Consider the following 25964-nt stretch of genomic DNA (forward strand, 5'->3'; position numbering starts at 1 on the left):
GTGGGGAAAACACGGCCAAACCTCACATATAAATCCCTTTTATGTACTGGGGACATACCTTCCTCCATAGCATTACACTACTGCAAAGGTATTTTCATCTTCAAATAATGTCAAATTAAAAGATAAGATGGCCAAAACTGTGACTTGAGCACTAAAGGGCAAACCACTAAATGTTTCCATATGTTAACACTAGTATTGACAAGAACCAACGAAGCCCAAAAAATCAGAGACAAGTGTGTGAACGTTTCTTAGTTTTAATTAATAAGCACTCCATCTTCTTCACACTTGATCTTCATTTTCATCCTCCGCAGCACCTTCTGTAAAGCACACAAACAAAACACTTTAGCAGAGAGTTAATGCACACATAATACACCAACATAAGCTGAACTTCTGAGCTTTGTTTTGAGCATTGCTAAATGGACTGTAACGTCACTCGCATTGTTTTTTCAGCATAAAGAATTTTTTTAAAGCCACTACACCCAGTCTGACTGCTTTGAAAAGGCTTCGTACGCTCGATATCTGAAAGGTGCTGATGAGCCGCTTCCCGCAGATCAGCGATCACATCAGGAAAGCTCTTCTCAAGTTCCTGCAGCTTGTCCACAGACAAGGAAAAAAGTGTGCAGGAACTTAAGGCACGAAGTTGAGCAGGCTGCCGTCCTCCCAAGAGCAAACTGATCTCTGCAAAGACATAACAGAGAAATCCAAATAGAAAAAACATTCAATATATAAGCAAGAAACTTAACTACAAGCCAAATACGTCATAACACTTTTATAGAGTACGGCATTTCTCCATCAAATGATGAAAACAAGTAGATCTACAGTAAGTCAACATAAAAAGTAGACTGGCGGTACAGTATATACTGTATGTATATTTTCTTTTAAATATACCAATGGCACACTTAAAGGTTTTTCGGTCGTTTTCCAAGTTGTCCGAATTATGTCTGAATTCTTTCACACATACTACCAGCTTCCTGTCAAAAGTAGGAAGTTCTTGGTAAAAATGATATGATGTGTGTCTCTGTAAAGTTCAAACTGAATTAAAGCAAGTTTCTCATACACCACCTCCAAAGTACTCTCCAGACAAGAGCTCCTGCTGGAAAGACTTGATCTCCTCGTGTACCCGTCCACGCTCGATGAAGAACATCCTGTCAGCAGGACCGTTCCGTTGGATGATGATGTCGCCTGTCTGGAAGATTTCGCACTCCAGCTTCATCAGAACGGCCTCGATCAGCGTGACATCGCCACTAGCAAACAGCCATCCCTTCATCAAGTTTGGGCACATGACTTTCATAACATCCTACAGTACGAAACATGAATGTCTTTTAGCTTTGAGCTCATGAATATGCTAATTTGCTCCTACACATGAACAAAATAAACTTTTAGAAGGTATACACATTTACACTCTTTTGATCGGTCAGTGACAACATTTGACAAAATGGTATAACTGCACACATCAGTTCATATTTTAAAAAATCTAACTTTCTCAATTTGACAAACCTTTTTTAGCGATTCTTGCAGGAGGCCAAGACAGCTCCTTTTCTGTTGCCATCTGTAGCCTGCAATGGCACGCTTGCGCAATGCCTTGGGCAGATGTTCGAAGTTTTTCAGCTACAGATGTAACATATCAAATATGCCATTATATTATCTGACGTACCTTCAGTTCATTTAATAAAAATGAGCAAATGTTACAAAAGAGCACCTCTTTTACGTTCGCATTGCTAGCTGCAAATGTTGCTATCTGCAAAGCAACAAGTGCAATAAACATCGATCGGCCAATCACAATACTTATGATGGCGGCCCATTGTTCTTCAATACCTACAAATCAGAGAAACACATCCATGCAAACGCCATTATTGCATCTTTTTACATCCTTTTTGAGTGCTGCTTGCTTTTACTAGGTTGTGGTAAGTTTTATTGTTAAGGATTTGGTCAAAGCCCTGAGTTCGTCTAAATGCAAGCATCGCTGAATTTAAGTATTTCGAATGCATGTTGGAAGTGTGACGTACGTGTCGGAGGGTCAGAAGCTCCACATAGTGTCCCGGTCATTTGGCAGAATGCACGAAAGAAAGAAGATGAGTACTTCTCTCCAATTGAGGCATTCTACGTAATGTGTCAAAAAAAGAATAAAACAGGCATTCAATTCACGTGACTTCTCGCCATATTAAAAACCATGTACCATTTACCAGGAGGTGTTCTTGTGTGACCCAGCTATCAGGTGGAAATTCACGCAGCCCGGAGAGGAAAAACTGGATGCAGGCGTTCCAGTGCATAATAAGAAACAGCACCACTGCAACAAACAAGGTTCTAAAGAGTCTTCTCACTGCTACAAGCTGGATGTGTAAATCCTACAAGCACGTACGAAAACACCATGCAACCATTACAATCACTCTCCATACAACAACAAAAATGTCTACTTTTGTATGCAAGAAACTGGCTATTCCTTACTTCTTCAAGTTCCAAGAAAAACCTGGTGAGTTTCGGGACACGGAGCAGACGTATCATGCTCAGAATCCTCACAAACATGAGGATCCTCATGATCTTTGAGGCCATCAGCGAGCTCGTGTCAACGTGATAGTTTTCCTGAAACAAATCAAATATGGTTTTATAGTAAGACGTCGAATAGTTGATATCATCAATGTGACTGATATTAATAAGGCCGAATAAGCAAACTCACCAAAATTATGATGAAGACATCCGCCGGAAACGCAGCCAGCAGGTCTGGAACAAACCACGAGCTTAGATAGTCTTTCTTTATCAGCTGAGGATCAAGAACGGGCACCTAGACGGAACAAAAAAGTGCGGACTGAAAATCTGTTTTGAATATAAAAACATAGACAGGTGCAGCTAAGTAAGATAATCATATTTACGTTGTTGTCATCAGTTAAACTGGACTATTTCTAAAAATGTGTGATTGGCATTATTAAGGCGTTCATCAGTAATCTGGCTAATGCAAAGGTTTAGTTTTCATTTCGTTTCTTGTTTTTCACCCAGAACGCTGTTACGGCTGGTTTCCTACCTGACCATGTTCCTTGAAGAATCCCATTCGAAAGTTTATCAAGATGTCAAAACAGAACACTATGTCTGAGATGACATTTAAAGATAACCAAATCTTGTGTGAGCTTTTGTGGATATCCTCAGAAAAGGCCATGTCCAAAGGGATGGCAAACAAGTTGAAAGATGTAAGGATGATCATGAACAGCAGGTATACATTTCTGCGAAAAAAAAAAAAGGCTTTGAAACACAAAATCTATTGTATGTTGCTTGGTTAGCTAATTCACTCAAAGTCCCACCGCATTCAATAATGTGCCGTTGTGTCACTCATCTTTTAGCACTGAAATAGCATCTGTAAAAGGTTTTTTCCTGTGATTGTGATTTATTCATGCCTTAAAAAGGCTGAAATGTAACATTTGTACTGTATACATAGATGCTTCATTTGACGTGTGAGCAGCGTGTGCTGGTGTTGCAGAAGCAGAGCTGAAACATCAGTGATGGTTATATACTGTATGTAGTATATGCACCATCCACATCTATGCCTCACATGAAGTTGTAAACAGAGGCAGTTTCAAACAGCATTTTTTTAAACCGTCTTTGGTAAATATATGGAGAAAATACTCTACAATGGATTCAAGTATTGAAATTGCACACGGTTTATCTTAAAGCGTATATAAAAACACGATTATCGATTAATCGATTGTTCAAAAGAGGGAGTTTAACTCAAATTAAATTCCTTTATGATTTTGTTTTCACATTTTCCTTCATATGCAAAGATATTTCTAGTAACAAAAAGTCCAGGGCCCTTTTCCAGTGGAAGGAATGAATGCCTTTCATGATTTAACCTCCTCAAATAAGCATTAATACAAATGATTTGTACCCCGACCCCCAAAAACACAAGATTTTGGTTAAATGTGGTGGTGCATTATTAATAAAATGAGATTTTTCCGGTTACCTGGCCCGACTCCCCGGATGTATTATACAAGTCTCTTTGTCAGACGGTTTTTTGCATTTCAATGGCATCCTTCCTGTAAACAAGTTTCAGCGAAAGGTGAAAGACGAACTCTTCTGATGCTGGTCGTGAAGCGAAGTGTACAGTTGACCGTTGCTTCCGTTGTTTTTTAAATTGCATCGAGTGAATTTGAATGATGCAGATCATCGTCATATTCATGCCGCTCCACCAGCAGCGGCTCGCCCATAGAGGGCGCTGGGGCGCCGACCTTCCTGCCAGTTTTTTATTTGTATTTAAAAAAAAAAATCTTTTAATAATCTCTCATTTTGAAAAATAATCTGTGTTAATTACATGATATTAATGGTTTTACTCTAGAATGTGTTTAGAACTCTCCAGAATGATATTTGGATGTTGGTGTAGTAGTAGTAGCCAATAGGCTGTCTTCCCTGGGCTCCAGTTCGCTCAGCCCTACAGTGCTGGAATTTAAGCCAATAGTTCCCCGGTTGCTACGCAAAAAAGTTTATATTTCGCCAATCATCGTCGTGTAATTTTAAGGTTTAGGGGCTCTGAAAATATCGCCTGTAGTACCAAGATTAGTGATGGGCGATACCACATTTTTTTGATGCGATACGATACCGATATTTTTTCTTTAAATTTAAGCGATACTGATACCGATACCGATACTGCTATCATTTTTAAAGTGTATGACAATTTTTCATTTTTATAATAGAATATAATTACAATTAAAGACAAATTACGACTTGTACTGGCCATTAATAACATATTTATTATAAAAGGTTAATTTAACAAAAAAATTAAATGTTTAAACCACATTCTTCCAAAAATTATGATGAAATAACGTAATTCCTAAAAACATTAACTGTGCATTTTTTCACTGTCATTTTAAACAGGCCATTTTTCTTGAACTGTTACACTTACTGTACAGAACTATTACTGAACTGTACTGAAGTTTCCTATCGCAAACTTTCATTTGTGTGCGCGCACAAACACACTTATTTTTATTTGCCTATTTGTACCAAGTGACAAGGGATTACACGTAATAGGTTAACTAATGACCAGCTCTTTGTACCTGGATACTTTTTGCCTCCCTGGAAAGTCTCCTGTAACGTCTTTTGTCGGACAGATGAAGACTGGGCAGAGGAAGACTGGGCACCGATGCCGTGAAATTTTGTGGTGCCTTTGAACTTGCTTTGCGTGGTCACGATGAGAGTGACGCATCAGAAAACCCTGGCATTTTCCTGGGTCTAATTGATCTTATGGCCTCAATCGACCGTGAGTTGGAGGTGCACCTGGAGAACGCCACTGTTTTTAAAGGCACTTCGAAGACCGTGCAAAATGAACTGTTAGACTGCGCATGTTGTCAGTTCTCAGAGACCGCATTCTGGAAGAGGTGAAACAGTCGGACTATATTGCCATTCAGGCAGACGAGACAACCGACATCTGCACTCATTGTCAGCTTGTGCTTGTGCTACGGTACATAGATGGCCACAACAACATTCAAGAACGTTTTTTTGAGTTTATCGCGCTTCCAAATGCGACCGCTGATACGATTGCCACTGCATTATTGGAAAGGCTGAGCACCATCCTTCCTGCGGGACAAGAGAGAAAATTAATTGCCCAGGCCTATGATGGTGCCGCAGTGATGAGGGGTGCTACAGGTGGAGTGCAGCGTATAGTGCAAGACGTCTACGCGAGTGCATACTACGTTCACTGTTATGCGCATCAGTTGAACCTCATTATGCAGCAGGCAACATCCCAAAGATCGGGCAGTTTTTTTCAGACATTGGGGGGTTTTCTACATTTTTTTCCAAGTCATTCAAACGAACGGCAGTGCTGGATGAAGTGGTGGCACACAGACTTCCAGGTGCTTCAACAACGCGATGGAACTTCCACAGTCGTGCTGTTAACACAGTTTACGAGCACAAAGATGAACTGGTTAAGTGCTTCCAAACCATTCGAGACAGAGGAGACTTTGATGCCATATCGAAGAGAGAGGCCGGGGGTTGTATGAGAATGTTGGAAGATGAGGTTTTCTGTTTCATCCTGGCGTTATTCCACAAAATCATGCCACATGTAGACATGCTGTTTAACCATCTGCAGAAGAGGAACATAGACTCTGTCTTCATCGCAGGGATCACCCAGAGGTTCACTCACAGCATACAGGTGATCAGGTAGGCTATGATTTTGCATATTGGCTAAAAACATGCTTATGCAGCCTAAACAATAAAAACATAAATCCACATGGCTTAGCACAACAGAACCTATCATAAATATTACAATTTCGCCACCATGTTAGACTAGTGAATTTATTTGTGATGAATCTAGATAACATTGACTAGGCCCAACACAACAATAGCACATATTTTAATACAGATTTATTAAAATTATGTTTATATCTCCAGCAAGTTGGTTTCTAAAACAGTAGTTTCAGGGTGGACAGTGACTTGTGAAACTTATTTTGGATCAGGGACTCCGTTCCTTCTCTAGTTGAGGATGAGGAGTATAGGGGACCCGTACAGGAACCACCCCCGAAGAGACGGAGGGCAATGGGAGAAGAAACGCAACAGCATCTGGCAATAGAGGTAAGCAGTAATAGAAATTCTGTTTCTGTATTCTATAGCCTATATGTATTTGTGTTTGTTTGCACATTTTTGTATTCTGAATTGTCAAATCTATCTACTTTTTTTCACATTTGTGATTTTATTAATTAGTGCTATATGGTTTGTATGTGTGAGTGAGCGAGAGAGAGAGTGATAGAGACCGCCAATAAAGCGAGTGAGTGAGTGAGTGATAGAGACCGCCAATAGAGCGAGCGAGCGAGCGAGTGAGTGAAAGCTAGTGTCTGTATTGTAATTAATAAAACTTACTTGCTCATAACAAAATTGTAACTGCTATGAATATGCTGATTTTATTGTATTGTTGAACTGAGAAATGTGAAAACTTAATGTTTTCTGTGCTTACTCTTCTACAATTATGTATAATTTCATAGGTGTGTGATACCATTATGAGCCATGCCAAGGAGAGGTTTTCTTTCACCAATCATCTCATCAGTGCCACTCTGTTGCAAGGAGACTTGTTCCCACAACACAGCAGAAAGTTCCCAGATTCAGCACTAGGAACCACGGTGGAAGCCTATCCCATGTTGGACAAAGCCAGACTTAAAACAGAACTGTCCCTTATCTATGAAAATGAGGACTTCCAGGGTTGCAGTGGTGCACTGGCTCTCTTTCAGGTTGTAATGGAAAATAACCTTCAAGACACATTCACTGAAACTGTAAGTCTTCTCAAGATCCTCATCACCACACCAATGACAACAGCAGAATCAGAGAGGTGCTTCTCTACTTTAAAGAGGATCAAAACGTTCCTTAGGAACACTATGGCACAAGATCGCCTCAACGCTCTGGCTATACTCTCAATAGAGAAGAAACTCACACGGGACATTCCAGATTTCAACACAAGGGTCATTGAGAGATTTGCCACTCAGAAAGATAGACGAGCAAAGTTGCTGTACAAATAAGAGTTCTCCATCCCCTTCACTCACTCACCCCCCCCGCATTCACTCCATCTACCTCTCTCTCTCACACACACACACACACCCCCCCCGCATTCACTCCATCTACCTCTCTCTCTCACACACACACACACACCTTCCCACATTCACTCCATCTACCTCTCTCTCTCTCACACACACACACACACACACACACACACACACCCTCCCGCATTCACTCCATCTACCTCTCTCATACACAAGTCTGTCACAGACACCATATCTTAGTCTCTCTCTACTCTTCACTCTCTCTTTTTCTCTCTCTCTCTCTCACACACACACACACACACACACACTCACCCTCCATCTATCTCTCCAACTCACTCACTTTGAAAGACACATACACACGCTGTCATTCTCTTACTCACTCAGTCTCTCTCTCACTCACCACACCACATTTCACACACATTTGCCATTAAAATATTGATCTTAATAGTAATGTAACTATGCTTGCTTTGTTTTTTTTTGTTCACTTTTTCCTATCTGGACACTGAGCGATGTAACTTGTTCATTATCATTACCTGTGAGACTTGATTTCTACATGGCAGTTCAATTAATATTGTCTTTTTAGACCATTGGTATTGACTGGTTTGAGTTCTTTTATTGGTATAGGCAAGGGACATGGACTAAAATGCACCAGAATGCAGGAAATCACATCTATGAAATTAAAAAATTTCTGGGGGAGGATCCCCCCAGATGCCCACACACACACACACACAAACAGCCCCACCTAAAATATTTTTCACCAGCCGCCACTGGTGACAGGTGTGCACGCGCAGCTCACTGCATCACAAGCCTTGCTGTCTTTGATCTCATGCGCCTATTTGACACTTAAGCATTCTTGTTGTATTGCCAACACTGCAAGTTTTTACTGCAACATTGCATGTAAACACGTTCGTGCAGAACACCTGTTTTGGCAGATATCCATAAATCAGGACAGGGAAACACCACTCCCACAATCCGACAATGTGTCTATTATTCTATTCTCTCGAGGCGTATTCTCCTCCCCTCGCAGTGACAAAGATTGTTGCATTATACACCAGGGAATGTTATTCTAACTGTCAACGTCTGTGACACCCAGACAGAAAGTAAGAGTCCCCGGCATGGAGGAGAGAGCGTGGCGGAGGTCCTGCGGGCTCACGGTGTCAAATTCGTCTTTACGTTGGTGGGAGGACACATCTCGCCCATCCTGGTGGCCTGTGAGAAACTGGGCATCCGCATCGTCGACACGCGGCACGAGGCCACGGCTGTGTTTGCAGCCGATGCCGTGGCGAGACTTTCCGGTAAGAACAAATCTAAGAAAGCAAGAGGGTCCTTCGTGTTGCATGAGGATGTTAGATGGTGATAATCTAGTGTTTTGCCCCTGTAGGCACAGTGGGTGTGGCTGCAGTCACGGCCGGACCTGGACTGACCAACACTGTCACTGCGGTGAAGAACGCTCAGATGGCCGAATCTCCTCTGCTTCTTATCGGTGGTGCAGCTGCTACTCTACTGCAAGTCAGAAAGTTACTTCAAGGTGCACTTTACATACTCTCTGCTCAGCCTGGCGTGCTGGAACACCTCTGCCTTATCTGTTCCTCATATCGCTATTGGTGTGAGATTATATCAGGTAACTGTCCGTCACAGAGGTAACCCCCTGACCGCAACAGTGAGGCTCTGAAAGTAGAAATCATTTTATGAATTTAATTCTAAAACTTGAATATAACATTTCATGCGCAAGTTGTGAGTTTAATATTGAGTCTGTCAACAACTGTGTGTATAAGAATGCTTAACATGCTTTCTCTGCACTCATGAGATTGTGGTAGTGATGAAATTACAGGGTTTTATCTCCATGTATCTCTGACACAGTAAACTGGATGTGTATTCATCACCTCACCTCAAGGCTTATCTTAACTCTCCTGGTTCCTCCCGCCCAGTACAAGTGTACACACAGAGAGCAAATAAGTCAGCAATTACTTTTATATTATTATTGAACCGCTCTACCCGGGATCTTACGAAGCATGTTGAAGAGAAGAAACGCACTAGAAAGAAAATAACAAAGCAAATGATCTCATTTCAGTATGAACAGAAGAACAGGTGTACAGGGATGAAGCTTAAGGAACGGAGCTAAAGAAGAAACTTCAATGTTTGCTTCATTTTTTCTTAAGAATAAAATGACATGCTTTGTTTCTACTTGCCCGGTCAAGAGCTTACAGTATACTTATCTATCAAACCTTTCAGTGTAACAAGCACATCGCATTCTCATGTATATATTAACACGAAGTGTTGAGTGACATTAATGATCAATTATTGTGGAGGGATTCTTTCGCTCATAATTTAATATAGAGGAGTCTCTGACACCATTGTTTGCGCATAATATTTCCTTCTGGAAGACGTATGATGCCAAACAATAAGCTATTAAAAGTAAACTGTTAGCTAGCATTATGATGTTGTGAACACTTATTCTTGTATTATAAAGTCGTTACTTTATATTTGTCGGAATACTTGTGACATTCAATGTTTCGACTTGCTCTGAACAAGAATGTCATTATATCATCATCATTATATTCAAATGAAATTCCGCACTGCTAAAATAATTTTTATTTTTGACGAAAAAGGGTTTAAGCATAAAATAAATAAGTCTATTTATCACAAAAATCTATTTATCACATATAAAAAGAGAATAGTTACTTTCACACTAAATGCTAATGATTTGTAAAAAAAAATAATTCGGCCAATGGTCAATAATCTTTTTTACATATTTAAAGCACAATAAAATGTAAATGCTCCCCTAATTGTTTTATATATTTTAATAAGTAAAATTCTGAATTTGTACATATTGTGTTACGCTGAATGACAATGTAACAGTATTTCAACCAAATTGTGACTTTATTGTCCAAGAAACTTTACGTTGTAAGTAAAAAGACATTTTACTTGCATTTAATGTGCTTTCTATGGACACAAAATCACTTTATCAATTTATTTCGACCCATGTATAAAACATCTGTGAAGCTATTCTAACTTCTGATGATCTTTATGGCAAGAACATAAAACTCCTTTTTTTAAATAAAATTAGGATGTGGATATAAATATGTGAGTATTGTCCTCCTAAGAATGTTTTGTCAATCTGATCCCATAAATTCTCATTGGTGCTGAAAAGTTGCAGACATAGTATATCTTACTGTAAAATACATTTGATATGAACATTCTGTTGAGTCGTGTGTGTAACGTAGAAGAGATCCTAGCTTAAGACATTAATTGTTTATGTTAATACAGCGAACAGTAATATTTTAAGTGTGTGTCATATGTGATGGTTTTGTGATCTGTTATAAATATGAAAATCTACAATTTGTACAAGAATAACCCACCACTCTTCCTCTTGACATTCGATTTTTGTGTTTTTTAGGGTAGAGGAGCCCTGCAGGATATTGACCAGATGTCTCTCTTTAAACCCCTCTGTAAGTTCTGTGCTTCAGTGAGAACAGTGAGAGAAATCGTTCCTACTGTGAGAAAAGCATTGGCCGTGGCACAGTCTGGCACACCAGGTAATGCTGCGAATGACCATTTTTTCATTTAATCATTTATCATTTTTGTGAGTGATTGAAACATGTCACTTTTCAGACAAGTTAAGATATAGTGAATCACACTTTTTAGAGAGTACATGACCTGACTCTGTGTGCATAAGTACAGTTTGATGTGTATAACAATTTCACAGGCCCAGTGTTTATCGAGCTTCCCATAGACACGCTGTACCCTTTCCATGTGGTGGAAAAAGAGTTTGCCCCTAAAAACACTCCTAAAGGTCTTATGGGCAAAATCACTGCACGGTCAAACATTTCTCACTTTTTATTTCCTCCAATTTTCTTACGCTTTATTTCATTATTAAAGGAAAGGCAATCACTTTTACGTTGAAAGTGATTTTGTTTGTTATCCGCCAGGTATCTTAAAAATCACTTATCTAACTTATTTGCTGGAGCTTGTGAAAACCGTGTTCCCTTTCTGTCGGTCTCTCGACGTTGTGTCGAAGCCGACAGATGGGGTTCGCCCTTGAGAACCAATCGTCTCTGACTATTTTGAAAAGGCCAATGAAATTGGCGAATGAAATTTGCATGCCGGGCTCCGCCCCCGGATATTCGGGTATAAAAGGGGAGCCGGCGTGCTCATTCATTCACCTTTTGTTCTTCGGAGCCTTCGCATCTGATGACATTCTTCGAATTGCCGATTTCTACGACGCGGTGCAGCGGAGATTCCCCTGGGCGTCCTGGCAGTTCCTGAGGTATTTTTCTAAAAGAGCAATTTCCTCAGCGTGGCATTGCCCGCTGATCTCTTGGGTGCAGTACACTCATCGAGGACGGGGACGGACACGGTGGTTGCCGCAAGTGTTCGGGGGTCCGATCACTGTGGCAGCCTCGTGGATTCGTCCTGCCCGCACGGCGCGCAGATGGCTATTCAGACGTTGCGTCACTGCGCGCGGATGGCTAGTCAGACGTTGCGTCACTGCGGGCGGACGGCTATTCAGACGTTGCGTCACGTTGGCTACGTTCTGTCAAGAGCAAGCCACCACCTCGTTTGCTTCCCGTTCTGTGACCGCAGCGGCTACGGCCCTGCCGTCAGCGGCGGCGAGCAGCGAGGGTGATGTGGGGATTATCGTGAGCGTTAATCCGTCAGCCGGTCGGCTCGCGGACCGCTCGCGCCCCGTCTCGCTTGTTTAGCAGGTCCCCAAGGATGGTCCTAAGCCATCTTATTCCTCAGCCACGCGCTCGGACACGAGCCGTGGAGATGAGGTTTCTCTTGCAACATCGGAGCGCGACCTGCTGGCATCAGACTCTGGCGATTCCCTGAAGCTCCCTCCCTCGGGAGGTCGAGCACAGGTGAGAGCAGACGTCAAGATGTCAGCCATGCTCGCTCGGACCGCCGTGAGCGTCGGGTTGCGGTGCAGCCCTGGTGCTCGCGGCTGGGTACTCGCACATTGGGCCCGGCTCAAGTGCCAAGTTTTACCGAGCTGCATAAGGAGTTCAGTAAGACCTGGAGCGTCCCTTTTGGCGCGCTTCCGTCTAGCTGACTCTATCGCCCTCTCTTCCCTCGGGGCGGGGAGGCAGCTAGGGACTATGTCAATGCACCCTGGGTGGAGCATGCAGTCGCGGGTATCCGCAGACGGCGGCCACCTGGGGGGCTTGACCTAGACTCACCGTCCAGGGCATGTAAGGTCTCAACATCTCTGGTGTTGAGGCTGGCAGTGCCGTGGACCAAGCTGCCTCCACTCTTACGCATGGCCTTCCTGCAGGCCAGGGCGCTAAAGAGAGCCCCACGGGGTAAGACCGACCCAAGTAGTGCCGCCGCCGACTGGCCCTCCGGGGACCGCGGTGGCAGCGCAGGCTGGGTCGGACGATGTCCACATCAGTGGCCCGGAAAGATGCCTCGGACCCAATCTTGCGCAGGGGGGCGATGTCGAGAAAGGCCACTTTCCCGACTCCCCTCTCGCAAGGTCGGCTGATTGGTGGCGCTGTCAAGGACTGCTCCAGCAGCCTTTTGACAGTGTAGAAACAGACCGGCCTGCTGTGACCCGGCCGCCTTTCGGCCGTCGAGGTCTCGCACGTGGTCTGCCCCCAGCAGCCCTGGCCTTCTCCAGCGTCGACTCCGGTTCTGGTGCCCCCGCAGGTGGCCCCCCGGAGGAGGACGTCAAGAGAAGGACCACCTAGAGAGATTGAACCATCGGGCCCGACCCAGCCTGGGTTGCTGGATGGTCGGACTGGGGCGGTCCCTGCCGCGTCCCAAACACCTTCTGGGCCCCTTCGGGGGCCTAGTGCCCGCCTTCTCACAAGGAGAGGTCTCTCTCTGGGTCCCACTTGCAGCCGCTCTCACCCTCTGAAAGATGGTGTTCGGCAACTCGACGTTGCGTCGTGGCGGCACGCAATGACGAGTATAAAGCAGCCCTCAGCACTCTCGCTTCGACGGTGCGTCGAGCTGCGCCATCGCCTGGCAGGTGATTTAGCGGAGCCGTTCCCCCCGGGGAGAACAGCACTGCTAGTCATTGAACCAACCCCCGCGGGTTGATGAAGTAGATCGCAGCCCCCCCTGTGAGGTCTCTGGGTGCTTGGTTAGCATTTCAAACCATCACGGTGGCTGGGAGTGTGGTCCGTCTCGGCATTCGATCCAGCTCGCCAGACCTCCGCCGGACTTCAGGCATCCTCTTACCTCAGCAGAGGCAGGGATGTTCCTGTGCTCCAGGCCGGGGCTGCCACCCCTCTGGCGAAGGCGATCGAACCGTCCCCTCGGCCGAGATGTCCAGTGGCTTCGACAGCCGCACTTCATCATCCCCAAAACCAGGGGTCGCTGCATACCTTGAGCAGCACCTTGCAAGGGTGCCGTTCGGGAGGCGCAGAAGCGCGTCCTGGTGTCTGTCAGACGCCAGGAGTGGTTCATGACAACTGACCGCATACTCTCATGTACAGTTCCCTCGGCACTGTCGAGGGGCTGGCATGTCAGTAAACGGGTCAGCCGGGAAAAAGAGAGCAGCTCTCCCTGGCGCGGAGCTCCCCCTTTTCCTGGTAGAGAACTCAACACTGTCTCGCTCACGAGCACACACAGTCAGTGCTGAGCTGCTTGAACTTTCAGGCAGCAGCCAGCGGTCCCCTGAAATCAGTTTCAGAGGCTCCTGGGCATGGTGTCCTCGGGGGTGGCCTGTCCCCCTCGGGTTGACGCACATGGGACCGCGACAGCACTGACTACAGAGATGAGTTCCCTGGAGAGCGTGGCGCACCGGCAGTAGGCGTATCGTCATTACACCTGCTGCCGTCGCATCCTAACCCCGAGCAGGTCTTGAGGCCGGTCGTGGAACGACAGACGCCTCCCTACGGGGTGCGGGTGCGGTGTGCAATGGGCGCGCAGTGTCGGGTCGCTGGACGGGCCCCCGCCTGCGTTGGCAGATCACTGCCTTCAAGTTGCTAGCTGTCCTGCTTGCACTGATGAGGCTCCGGCCTCTCGTGCAGAGCCAGCATACTGGCCCGGACAGCACGACCGGCGTAGCGTACTAAACCTCAGGGTGGCACTCGCTCGCTGCAGTCATCGCAACTCGCCCAAAACGCCTCCTCCCGTGGAGACAGCAGGTGGCAAAGCCCCTACAGGTCACATGCCCACCGGGCGTCCTGAACCAGACAGCCAAGCGCTCTCTCGTCAGTTGACACCCCGTGGGAAGTGATGACTCCACCCCTGCGGGCTGGCCTGGGTGTGGTTTGGGCGGGCACAGGGGGACCTGTCGCCTCCCTGAACACCACCCAGTACCGCTGGGCATTCCTTGGACGAGGACCCCCTCGACACGGAGGCCCTAGCGCGCAGCCTCCAGTGGAGACAGCAGGTGGCAAAGCCCCTGCAGGTCACATGACCACCGGATGTCCTGAACCATACAGCCAAGCGCTCTCTCGTCAGTTGACGCCTCGTGGGAGGTGACGACTCCACCCCTGGTGGAGACAGCAGGTGGCAAGGCCCCTGCAGGTCACACGCCACCGGGTGTCCTGAACCAGACAGCCAAGCGCTCTCTCGTCAGTTGACACCTCGTGCGAAGTGACGACTCCACCACTGCGGCCGGCTTGGGTGTGGTTTGGGCGGGCACAGGTGGACCTGTTGCCTCCCTGAACACCCCCCAGTGCCGCTGGGCACTCCCTGGTCGAGGCTCCCCCCTCGACACGGAGGCCCTAGCGCGCAGCTGGCCGCGGGACAAGCGGAACTACGCTTCCCCCCAGTGAGCTTCATTGCGCAGGTCCTGTGCAAGGTCTGGGAAGGGAGTATCAAGTGCTGCTAGTTGCGCCTTACGGGCCCAACTACACTTGGTCCTCGGAGCTAATACTCCTGACGACAACTCCCCCTGGCCAAATCCCCTGGCGAAGGGCCTACTCGCAGGGGATGGACACGTTGTGGCGTTCGAGCCGGACCTCTGGGTCTGGCTCCTGGATGGGACGAGGAGTTCCTGGATGACCTACCCCCCTCAGTGGTGGAGACTGTCACTCAGGCAAGGGCCATGCCCACAAGGCTGGATGCCTTTAAGTGGCGCCCCTTCTCGTCCTGGTGCTCTTCTCGAGGAGAAGACCCGCGGAATTGCTCGCTCAGGAACGTGCTGTCCTATTGCAGGAGAGGCTGGGGAGTAATCTCCCCTTCCACATTGGAACGTGGGTACCCGCTGTCGCGGTTATCACGTACCAGTTGCTGGTGAGCCTCTGGGGCGGCATGACCTGATTATTAGGTTCCTCTAGGGCGCGAGGGGCTAAGGCCTCGTCCGCGCCCCGTACCCTCTTGGGACCTTAAGGTGGACCTTTGGGTCCCCTTTTTTCGGGCCCTGCCGAGAGCCCCTTCCTCGTTCTGCGAGGGGGGTTGGCTCTCCTGCTGGGGCTCGAGTCCATCCAGAGGGTGAGGCACCTGCAAGCATTCCGTGTCCACCGATTGCCAAATTTCAGGCCCGGTGACTCTCACGTGATCCTGAGACCCCGGCCGACTTACGTGCCCAAAGTTCCGCCGCCCCCCTTTGGGACTAGGTGGTGAACTTGCAGGCGCTCCCACACCGGGAGAAAGACCCAACCTGTACGTGGGGTGTCCAGTAAGCGCATTGCGCCTCTACTCGAACCACACTGAGGGCTTCAAGGCCCTGAGCAGCTCTTGTCTGTTATGGAGGTCAGCAACGGGAGTGCTGTATCCGAGGAGAGTTGTAGCGCTGGGTCGCACACGCCGTCACTACGGCGGGCCGATCCTAGCCCGTGCCCATTTGAGTGACGGTACACTCCGCTCGGGGTGTGACCTCCTCGTGGGCATCGGCTTAGTGCGCCTCTCTGGCAGACATCTGTAGAGCTGCGGGTTGGGCTACGCTATACCTCGCAGAGGCTTACAACCTCCGTGGGGAGTCGGCAGCTCGAGTCTTGCCAGCAGGTGAGACCAGCAGTCGTGGGGCGTACGCCTGCGCATAGCGCCATTCCCCTTCTGAGGTGGACCAGTGCGCTATGGGCTGCCTCCCTTCTTTCCCCAAGGGTGAAGAATAGGCAGTCCGTCCATCCATCAATAGCACTCAGGGCGGCGGGCTCGGCGGAGCAGCCCTGCCGGCTATGGCCGGGTATCAAGCTGAGTTATTACATATAGCTCTAACCGGACCTAGTGCCCCACACGTAGTAACCCCCCACTAGGGTGGTTCCGTCTGAGATGTCGTCATGAGATGGTTCCCCGCGTGGCAACCCATGACCTCCCCAGGTGGACATCCACCTTGCGGCATTCCGCACATACCTCCCATGAGTTCTCCCCTATTTGGTGAGACCATGTTGGTGTCTCCACTGTATTCCCCCCTAGGGTGGGAAGTGGTCTCCGTAGCGCACGTCCTCATTGAAGGAACAGCGCTTACCCAGTAGCCCTACGACTGGATGGCCCTCGCCAATGGGGCCGTCTGAGTTGGCAGAGGGCAGGGGCTACTCATCTTTGCCAAAAGCTCTGGGAGCCCCTGCCTGCCCACTGGAAGGTTACAAATTTCGCGATAGCGCTCACGTGTGGCTCGCCCAGGCCGGTCAACGTCGCTTCGCTAGAGATTGTGACGCGGCTAGTGCCGTGGCGTTTTCCATAGGAACCCCATCTGTCGGCTTCGACACAACGTCGAGAGACCGACAGAAAGGGAACGTCCCGGTTACGTATGTAACCTCTGTTCCCTGATGGAGGGAACAAGACGTTGTGTCCTTCTTGCCACGACAATAGCCGTCCGCTGCAGCAGTCACGAGATGCTCTCAGGCTCCTCAGCACAAAAGGTGAATGAATGAGCACGCCGGCTCCCCTTTTATACCCGGATATCCGGGGGCGGAGCCCGGCATGCAAATTTCATTCGCCAATTTCATTGGCCTTTTCAAAATAGTCAGAGACGATTGGTTCTCAAGGGCGAACCCCATCTGTCGGCTTCGACACAACGTCTTGTTCCCTCCATCAGGGAACAGAGGTTACATACGTAACCGGGACGATCCCTCCCCACTTCCCGTTCACATCCCGCAGGCCACAGAGGATGAGGTGAGACCTGTCAATCATTTAATGGCCATTTGAGATGTATTATTAATTGCTTTTATGGTTGCGTCACATTAGATCTCATTTGATTCTCATCATCTTTAACATGAACCATAACAGGGCAGAATGAAATGATCTAGAAAGCTGTGACTTTTACTTCAGACACGGCAGATTACATCTTATTTACATGACTCGGTATTCAAGTTGTTTCATTCATTTCCAGATTCAAAGATGTGTGGAACTGGTGAGCCGAGCCAAGAAACCCGTCATACTGTTGGGCAGCCAAGCAACCTTGCCGCCTACACCTGCAGATGATGTCAGGTCATTTAGCCATTCTGTCTTTACCCAGTTTGTGTCATACTCGTTCATGGAGTAGTTCATCAATCCCCTTCTGGATATTAAACCTATTGTCTTTGTGGTGCCAGTCTAGATATTTAAAGACACCCCTCCTTCATTAAACAGTAAACATTAAACATTTAATATTGACATATACTGGTTGACACCTTTACATTTTTTTAAATCATATCGGGAAAAAACCCGTTCTGCTACTTTAGACCTGCTTACTATTTATTTTTCTTTGCAATAAAGGGCATTAGAAGTATAAAATAACACTCAAAAAAAATTCTCTCAAAAAATTATATTCTCATGTGGTTCAAAACTTCTGGTTCATTTTTATGTGGAAAAGAAAATATGTTGAGAAATCATTTTGGGGCCAAGTCAATGGGGTGGTGTTGTTTGGCTACCAACAAATATCTTCTTTTGTATTCTGCAGAACAAATATTTATTTTTCTTACAAAAAAAAAGTTTAAATCTTGGTGTGAACTTTCCCTTTAGGTCCGTAGTTCTCAAATGTTTTCCTTGTTGTACAGTGCATTTTCGACCCTCCCCAAAATAAAGTCGCATAATCCTAAACTAGAATTTAAAGAAACCAAAAACATATTCAGTTATACAATGCTGAAACATAAATAATTTTGGTTATTTTTCTAGTGTTTGATTGCGTGAAAAGTATGATACAAATTCCGTTACCCCCTGGATCAATCTTGGGGCCCCCAGTTCGAGAACCACTGCTTTAGGTCCAAAGGGTTTTTATGCTTCATATGCAACCAACACAGTTACTGTATGTATTGAATAAATTGATCATATAGAATAATGCTTTAGTTGTGTAAGCATGAGCCAAAAACGGCAACAATTATTGATTTATAGCACCCGGACATGTAACTCATGGTTGAAGTTTGAACTCTCTTTTTGGATGTGTGTCTTACAGAAAGGCCCTAGAGTCTTTAGGCATTCCTTGCTTCCTGGCTGGGATGTCTCGGGGCATGCTGGGAAAGAACAGTCTACTGCACATCAGACAGAACAGGAGAGATGCCTTGAAAGATGCTGATCTTGTGCTGCTGGCAGGTGAGTAACAGCGCCATCTAGTGTCTTTTTATTTTCTATGGTTTTATACTGTTCGGAATGCTTAGAAAACTAAGCTATTCTTTTTCTAGATGTCAATACATGATTTGTTTTGGTTTGTAGGCACAGTGTGTGACTTCAGATTGGGTTATGGAAGGGTGCTGAACCGACGGAGTAAAATCATTGCAGTTAACAGAGACAGAAGTCAGCTATTGAAGAACTCGGACATGTTCTGGAAACCAACAGTGGCCATTCAAGGTGAAGAAGTGCAGTTTAATTTCTTTCCTGAATACATAATGTATAATACATTAATGAAAATAAAATTCTCTGTACTATAGTATTAACTATAGTAACTGTAATAGGCCTATACTTAATTGAACACCCTATACCGGAGTATCTTGACATTTTACTACAGTTTACTATAGTAAATATTATAGTATACTCTACTACAGTATTTTATCATTTGGGCACATCATTTACATTACACACTTACAATCTTGTGATCAATGTTTTGTAAAGAGACTGTACTTTATTGTGTATATTATATGTATATAAAATATGTATATCTTTTGGGACCTTTTGAAGTTTAAAAAGCTCTGCACTAAATAAACTAGAATCAAAATCCATCTGTAGTGGACATGAAATGGTAAATGCGTCACATGATTTGGGAGGGGTCGTGAGATATGTAGGAAGTGGTTATCGGGCACCTGCTCACCTGTTGTGGGTCAGGAGGGGGTGAATGGGGAGTAAGTGTACTCTTTGTTGACCAGCAATTTATTTTTGCAACATGTTTGTGGAGTAATAATTGGAGTATTGGAAAGCTTTCTGTTTTTTGTATGTATGATGTCCTTTTTGATGCGTCACAAATACTCAAGCACTCCCAGTTTAGCCGCTCAGCGGATTACAGCTACATCATATTTGTATAACTTAAGTTATAACCTGTGTATACATACAGTACATATACACTACTAAAAAAGGGGTTCTACACTGACAATTTATTTTCCAAATGTTTCAGGCGATGCTGGCTCTTTCCTCCTGCGTCTCTCTAAAGCCCTCAAGGGACACAGATGCCCAGAGGAATGGCCTCAAAGTCTGAAAGAAGGAGATTACGTCAAAGAGAAAACTAACAGGTGAACTTTCCCCACCTTTTCTATTCTTGCTTGCATGTCAGCTTTGTCTCAGGAGACTGAATGTGTAAACCTATGACCTATAACTCCCTTTAGTTTCATCTCGCTGCCTATTTGTTTATCTCAGAGCCAAAGCAGATGGGAAGACAGAGATGCATCTGAATCCTCTGAATGTTCTGCACCGGGTGGATGAGCTTTTGAATGAGGACAGCATCATAGTGGCCGCCGGGGGAGATTTTGTCGGCAGTGCTGCTTATATCATGAGGCGGCGCGGCCCGCTGCGCTGGCTAGACCCAGGTTAGCAGGACTATCGATATTTTTTGACCTGTTTGTGAACATCTAAAGCACCGTTTTGAAGGAATTGATGATTCTGTTTTCTGCTATTCACTCCAGGAGCTTTTGGGACTCTGGGTGTTGGAGGAGGTTTTGCTCTGGGGGCCAAGCTCTGTCGACCTGACTCTGAGGTAAGACTGTAAAGAAGTTAAATTGTATTGAATGCTTTGATATTGATCTCTGTTTGACCAGAGGACCTAGCTGACCTGACTGTAGTGACATTTGCCCCAGTTATTGAAACAGCTTTTCCCACGTGGTGCGATGTGTGTGTTACAGGTTTGGATCATTTACGGTGATGGTTCCCTTGGATACAGTGTAGCTGAATTTGATACCTTTACACGCCACAAGGTGGGGAAAACACGGCCAAACCTCACATATAAATAGTTTACATATCTATTTAAAAGACAGGACAGGGCGTAATAGGGTTTTGGATTACATTAGATTTATTTACAAATGAATTAAAAAATCATAACATTTTTAACCCTTTCCATATGCGATCAACAGCAGATGAAGCATGTTATGTGATTGTCCCCATAGACTTATATTGTAAGTGCATAATGCATAAATGCAGTATATAAGCCAGAACGATTGTAAATGAGCTGTTTTTTCACGTCATGTCAGACACCAGTGATCGCTCTGGTCGGAAATGATGCCTGCTGGAGTCAGATCTCCAGAGAACAAGTGCCTTTGCTCGGGAGCAATGTAGCCTGTGGTCTCGCCTTCACAGGTGAGATGGTTTACTCTAATAATATTTTCAAAATGTTGTCATAAATGTAGGATTTAGCACGAGTTTGAAGTTTACAGTACACCTCCCGAGTCTTCAAAAAAATATGTGGATCAAGATGTTTTTCAGAAAAAGGATATTGTTGCATGTATGTTCTTTGACCTGTGATGTCATATTACTAACCAGGGAAATTATTTACTTGAATGTTGTTGTACCGTACAGTTCAACTACGTGTAAAATCGCTTTAAAAGAGAAGTCTGGGTCACAGTTATTTACCATTTTTGTTATTTAGTAATTTATTGTTGAGTCTTCCGTAGCACCTGTGACATTATAGGATTGCATAGTGTCCAGCAGTTGTACACTCAAGGAATACAGCAGCACTGACTTTCTTCTATACTGTATTTGGATACAAAAGTATGAATTCGTTTTTTTCTTGTTTTCTGTTGCAGATTATCACATCGTAGCTGATGGCTATGGGGGCAAGGGTTACCTGGTTGGGCGACAGGATGAGTCACAACTTGATGACATCATTAAAAAGGCACAGAAGGAAAGTAGAGAGGGAAAAGCCATTCTGTTAAACGTTCTGATTGGGAAAACCAACTTCAGGGAGGGCTCTATCTCCGTCTAAACAGCGACACTGTGCACGATCCTGCCTAGAAACCCAAAGTTCTCTTTTATGTTTTACATTTCAATTTTATGTTTTAATTTTAAAGCCTAATTAATTTATATGCGGTGCACATTTCATTACATTTACAGACTGACTTGTTAAAACAAAAAGAAGTTAAGTTATTGGAATGGAAGCAGAGTATCAAATGTGTGCAACAACATACCAGATTGCAGCGGTGTTGTAACTAGGACAGTTTTTAAAGTTAAATTGGGTGAAACTCAGAAAAAGGACAGGTTGTGGTCATCTTTCTCTCCACCAGAAATAAGACAATATTTCGCTCAAAGAGAGCTGATGTTTAATACATTTTTACATTGTGACATTATTTTATAAGTAAGCACATACATTTACCCAATGTCTCAGTGTTGTATTGGGGAAATAAGGCTTATTTTTTTCTTGTAATACTTAATTTGACAAGTACCATGTTGTAGAATTTGTTGTACTGGCTTTAATTTATGCTTATTTTATTTATATTACGTACTGTATTACAGTATGAGAATCACCATTTAGATTAATGAGAATTATTGAAACCTCCTATACAGGACCCATAACAATGAATTTTTTTATTAATGTACTTAAAGTAGGTCACAATGTCACAATCGCAAAAATTATTTATTTAAGAAAAATATAAGTTGTATACGGTGGCCTGGACATGTTTTTTTTCTTGAAGTTCACCCATTTCCTTAAGGAGCAGCAGTGCCTTAGTGTGTCGCTTTGGAAGATCAGAAATGTTGTGGTCCTTTCAATATTTAGTTCATGTTTTCCAAGCACATTAATATATGACAATGAAGGACTGATCTGTGTGTTAGTGTGGCTGCTTGTGTGATATATGCAATAGTGTTGAATCTTTTTCATTCAACGGTGTGCCTGAAACTGAAGACCATGACTTTGCAGTTACAGTTATTGTGCATGCTTACTGTATGACGGAATCAGTGGATCATCAAATTGAAGTTTAGAAACATGTTAGTTTTAATCTAAGTATTACCGTAAAATATATTTATAAGAACCTCTGGAAATAAGTAGTCTGTATTTTTTCAATCTGAGACCTTTCTATATCACAGTTCTTTTCCTCAGGTTTGTGATTCACAGAATCATTTAGGTATTGTTATATAATTCATCAAGATGTTTTGATTGCAATAAAATCACGAAAGACTCATAAACATCATTGAGAACAGCATCTTATTTCACGCCTTCTGATATTCAGAAGCTTCTGGGGCTTGTCAGTGGGCTCCCAGTGGAGAAGATGATTCTGGTAAAGGTTGCTGGACAACCTGGTCTCCTTGGTCCGGCCTCAAGCTGAGTCTCTGGAGCATTTGAAGAAGCCGCTTTAGGACCAAAGGCCTTAACCAGGATCGCTTTAAAGCTGATTTAGGTCATAACCACCAAATGTGGATTTATAATCCCGCTTACTTTCTCCTTCCTCCATAGCATTACACTACTGCAAAGGTATTTTCATCTTCAAATAATGTCAAATTAAAAGATAAGATGGCCAAAACTGTGACTTGAGCACTAAAGGGCAAACCACTAAATGTTTCCATATGTTAACACTAGTATTGATAAGAACCAACGAAGCCCAAAAAATCAGAGACAAAGTGTGTGAACGTTTCTTAGTTTTAATTAATAAGCACTCCATCTTCTTCACACTTGATCTTCATTTTCATCCTCCGCAGCACCTTCTGTAAAGCACACAAACAAAACACTTTAGCAGAGAGTTAATGCACACATAATACACCAACATAAGCTGAACTTCTGAGCTTTGTTTTGAGCATTGCTAAATGGACTGTAACGTCACTCGCATTGTTTTTTCAGCATAAAGAATTTTTTTAAAGCCACTACACCCAGTCTGACTGCTTTGAAAAGGCTTCGTACGCTCGATATCTGAAAGGTGCTGATGAGCCGCTTCCCGCAGATCAGCGATCACATCAGGAAAGCTCTTCTCAAGTTCCTGCAGCTTGTCCACAGACAAGGAAAAAAGTGTGCAGGAACTTAAGGCACGAAGTTGAGCAGGCTGCCGTCCTCCCAAGAGCAAACTGATCTCTGCAAAGACATAACAGAGAAATCCAAATAGAAAAAACATTCAATATATAAGCAAGAAACTTAACTACAAGCCAAATACGTCATAACACTTTTATAGAGTACGGCATTTCTCCATCAAATGATGAAAACAAGTAGATCTACAGTAAGTCAACATAAAAAGTAGACTGGCGGTACAGTATATACTGTATGTATATTTTCTTTTAAATATACCAATGGCACACTTAAAGGTTTTTCGGTCGTTTTCCAAGTTGTCCGAATTATGTCTGAATTCTTTCACACATACTACCAGCTTCCTGTCAAAAGTAGGAAGTTCTTGGTAAAAATGATATGATGTGTGTCTCTGTAAAGTTCAAACTGAATTAAAGCAAGTTTCTCATACACCACCTCCAAAGTACTCTCCAGACAAGAGCTCCTGCTGGAAAGACTTGATCTCCTCGTGTACCCGTCCACGCTCGATGAAGAACATCCTGTCAGCAGGACCGTTCCGTTGGATGATGATGTCGCCTGTCTGGAAGATTTCGCACTCCAGCTTCATCAGAACGGCCTCGATCAGCGTGACATCGCCACTAGCAAACAGCCATCCCTTCATCAAGTTTGGGCACATGACTTTCATAACATCCTACAGTACGAAACATGAATGTCTTTTAGCTTTGAGCTCATGAATATGCTAATTTGCTCCTACACATGAACAAAATAAACTTTTAGAAGGTATACACATTTACACTCTTTTGATCGGTCAGTGACAACATTTGACAAAATGGTATAACTGCACACATCAGTTCATATTTTAAAAAATCGAACTTTCTCAATTTGACAAACCTTTTTTAGCGATTCTTGCAGGAGGCCAAGACAGCTCCTTTTCTGTTGCCATCTGTAGCCTGCAATGGCACGCTTGCGCAATGCCTTGGGCAGATGTTCGAAGTTTTTCAGCTACAGATGTAACATATCAAATATGCCATTATATTATCTGACGTACCTTCAGTTCATTTAATAAAAATGAGCAAATGTTACAAAAGAGCACCTCTTTTACGTTCGCATTGCTAGCTGCAAATGTTGCTATCTGCAAAGCAACAAGTGCAATAAACATCGATCGGCCAATCACAATACTTATGATGGCGGCCCATTGTTCTTCAATACCTACAAATCAGAGAAACACATCCATGCAAACGCCATTATTGCATCTTTTTACATCCTTTTTGAGTGCTGCTTGCTTTTACTAGGTTGTGGTAAGTTTTATTGTTAAGGATTTGGTCAAAGCCCTGAGTTCGTCTAAATGCAAGCATCGCTGAATTTAAGTATTTCGAATGCATGTTGGAAGTGTGACGTACGTGTCGGAGGGTCAGAAGCTCCACATAGTGTCCCGGTCATTTGGCAGAATGCACGAAAGAAAGAAGATGAGTACTTCTCTCCAATTGAGGCATTCTACGTAATGTGTCAAAAAAAGAATAAAACAGGCATTCAATTCACGTGACTTCTCACCATATTAAAAACCATGTACCATTTACCAGGAGGTGTTCTTGTGTGACCCAGCTATCAGGTGGAAATTCACGCAGCCCGGAGAGGAAAAACTGGATGCAGGCGTTCCAGTGCATAATAAGAAACAGCACCACTGCAACAAACAAGGTTCTAAAGAGTCTTCTCACTGCTACAAGCTGGATGTGTAAATCCTACAAGCACGTACGAAAACACCATGCAACCATTACAATCACTCTCCATACAACAACAAAAATGTCTACTTTTGTATGCAAGAAACTGGCTATTCCTTACTTCTTCAAGTTCCAAGAAAAACCTGGTGAGTTTCGGGACACGGAGCAGACGTATCATGCTCAGAATCCTCACAAACATGAGGATCCTCATGATCTTTGAGGCCATCAGCGAGCTCGTGTCAACGTGATAGTTTTCCTGAAACAAATCAAATATGGTTTTATAGTAAGACGTCGAATAGTTGATATCATCAATGTGACTGATATTAATAAGGCCGAATAAGCAAACTCACCAAAATTATGATGAAGACATCCGCCGGAAACGCAGCCAGCAGGTCTGGAACAAACCACGAGCTTAGATAGTCTTTCTTTATCAGCTGAGGATCAAGAACGGGCACCTAGACGGAACAAAAAAGTGCGGACTGAAAATCTGTTTTGAATATAAAAACATAGACAGGTGCAGCTAAG

General features: G+C 44.4%; 2 protein-coding genes across 2 annotated transcripts in view; both read left to right on the plus strand.

Annotated features, from left to right (window-relative positions):
- The window catches only part of LOC306891079 (2-hydroxyacyl-CoA lyase 2-like), a gene marked incomplete at both ends in the record, with an annotated part of 35922 nt that extends 14202 nt beyond the window's left edge, over window positions 1-21720 (plus strand). Inside the window, 2 exons of the mRNA XM_079451087.1 lie at window positions 20990-21095; window positions 21542-21720. Of these exons, the coding sequence (XP_079307213.1) occupies window positions 20990-21095; window positions 21542-21720 (285 nt within the window). The remainder of the gene's footprint in view (window positions 1-20989; window positions 21096-21541) is intronic.
- Window positions 42-20337, plus strand: LOC306906360 (2-hydroxyacyl-CoA lyase 2-like; the record flags this gene model as incomplete). Its single annotated transcript, XM_079477687.1, has 7 exons — window positions 42-69; window positions 8600-8797; window positions 8884-9011; window positions 10900-11038; window positions 11209-11320; window positions 11432-11494; window positions 20283-20337. The coding sequence occupies 7 exons, from the start codon at window positions 42-44 to the stop codon at window positions 20335-20337; spliced, it is 723 nt and encodes a 240-aa protein (XP_079333813.1).
- Window positions 21721-25964: the final 4244 nt, after the last annotated feature.

This window comes from Barbatula barbatula, assembly GCF_947034865.1.
Source record: "Barbatula barbatula genome assembly, chromosome: 2".
Classification (NCBI taxonomy): Eukaryota; Metazoa; Chordata; class Actinopteri; order Cypriniformes; family Nemacheilidae; genus Barbatula; species Barbatula barbatula.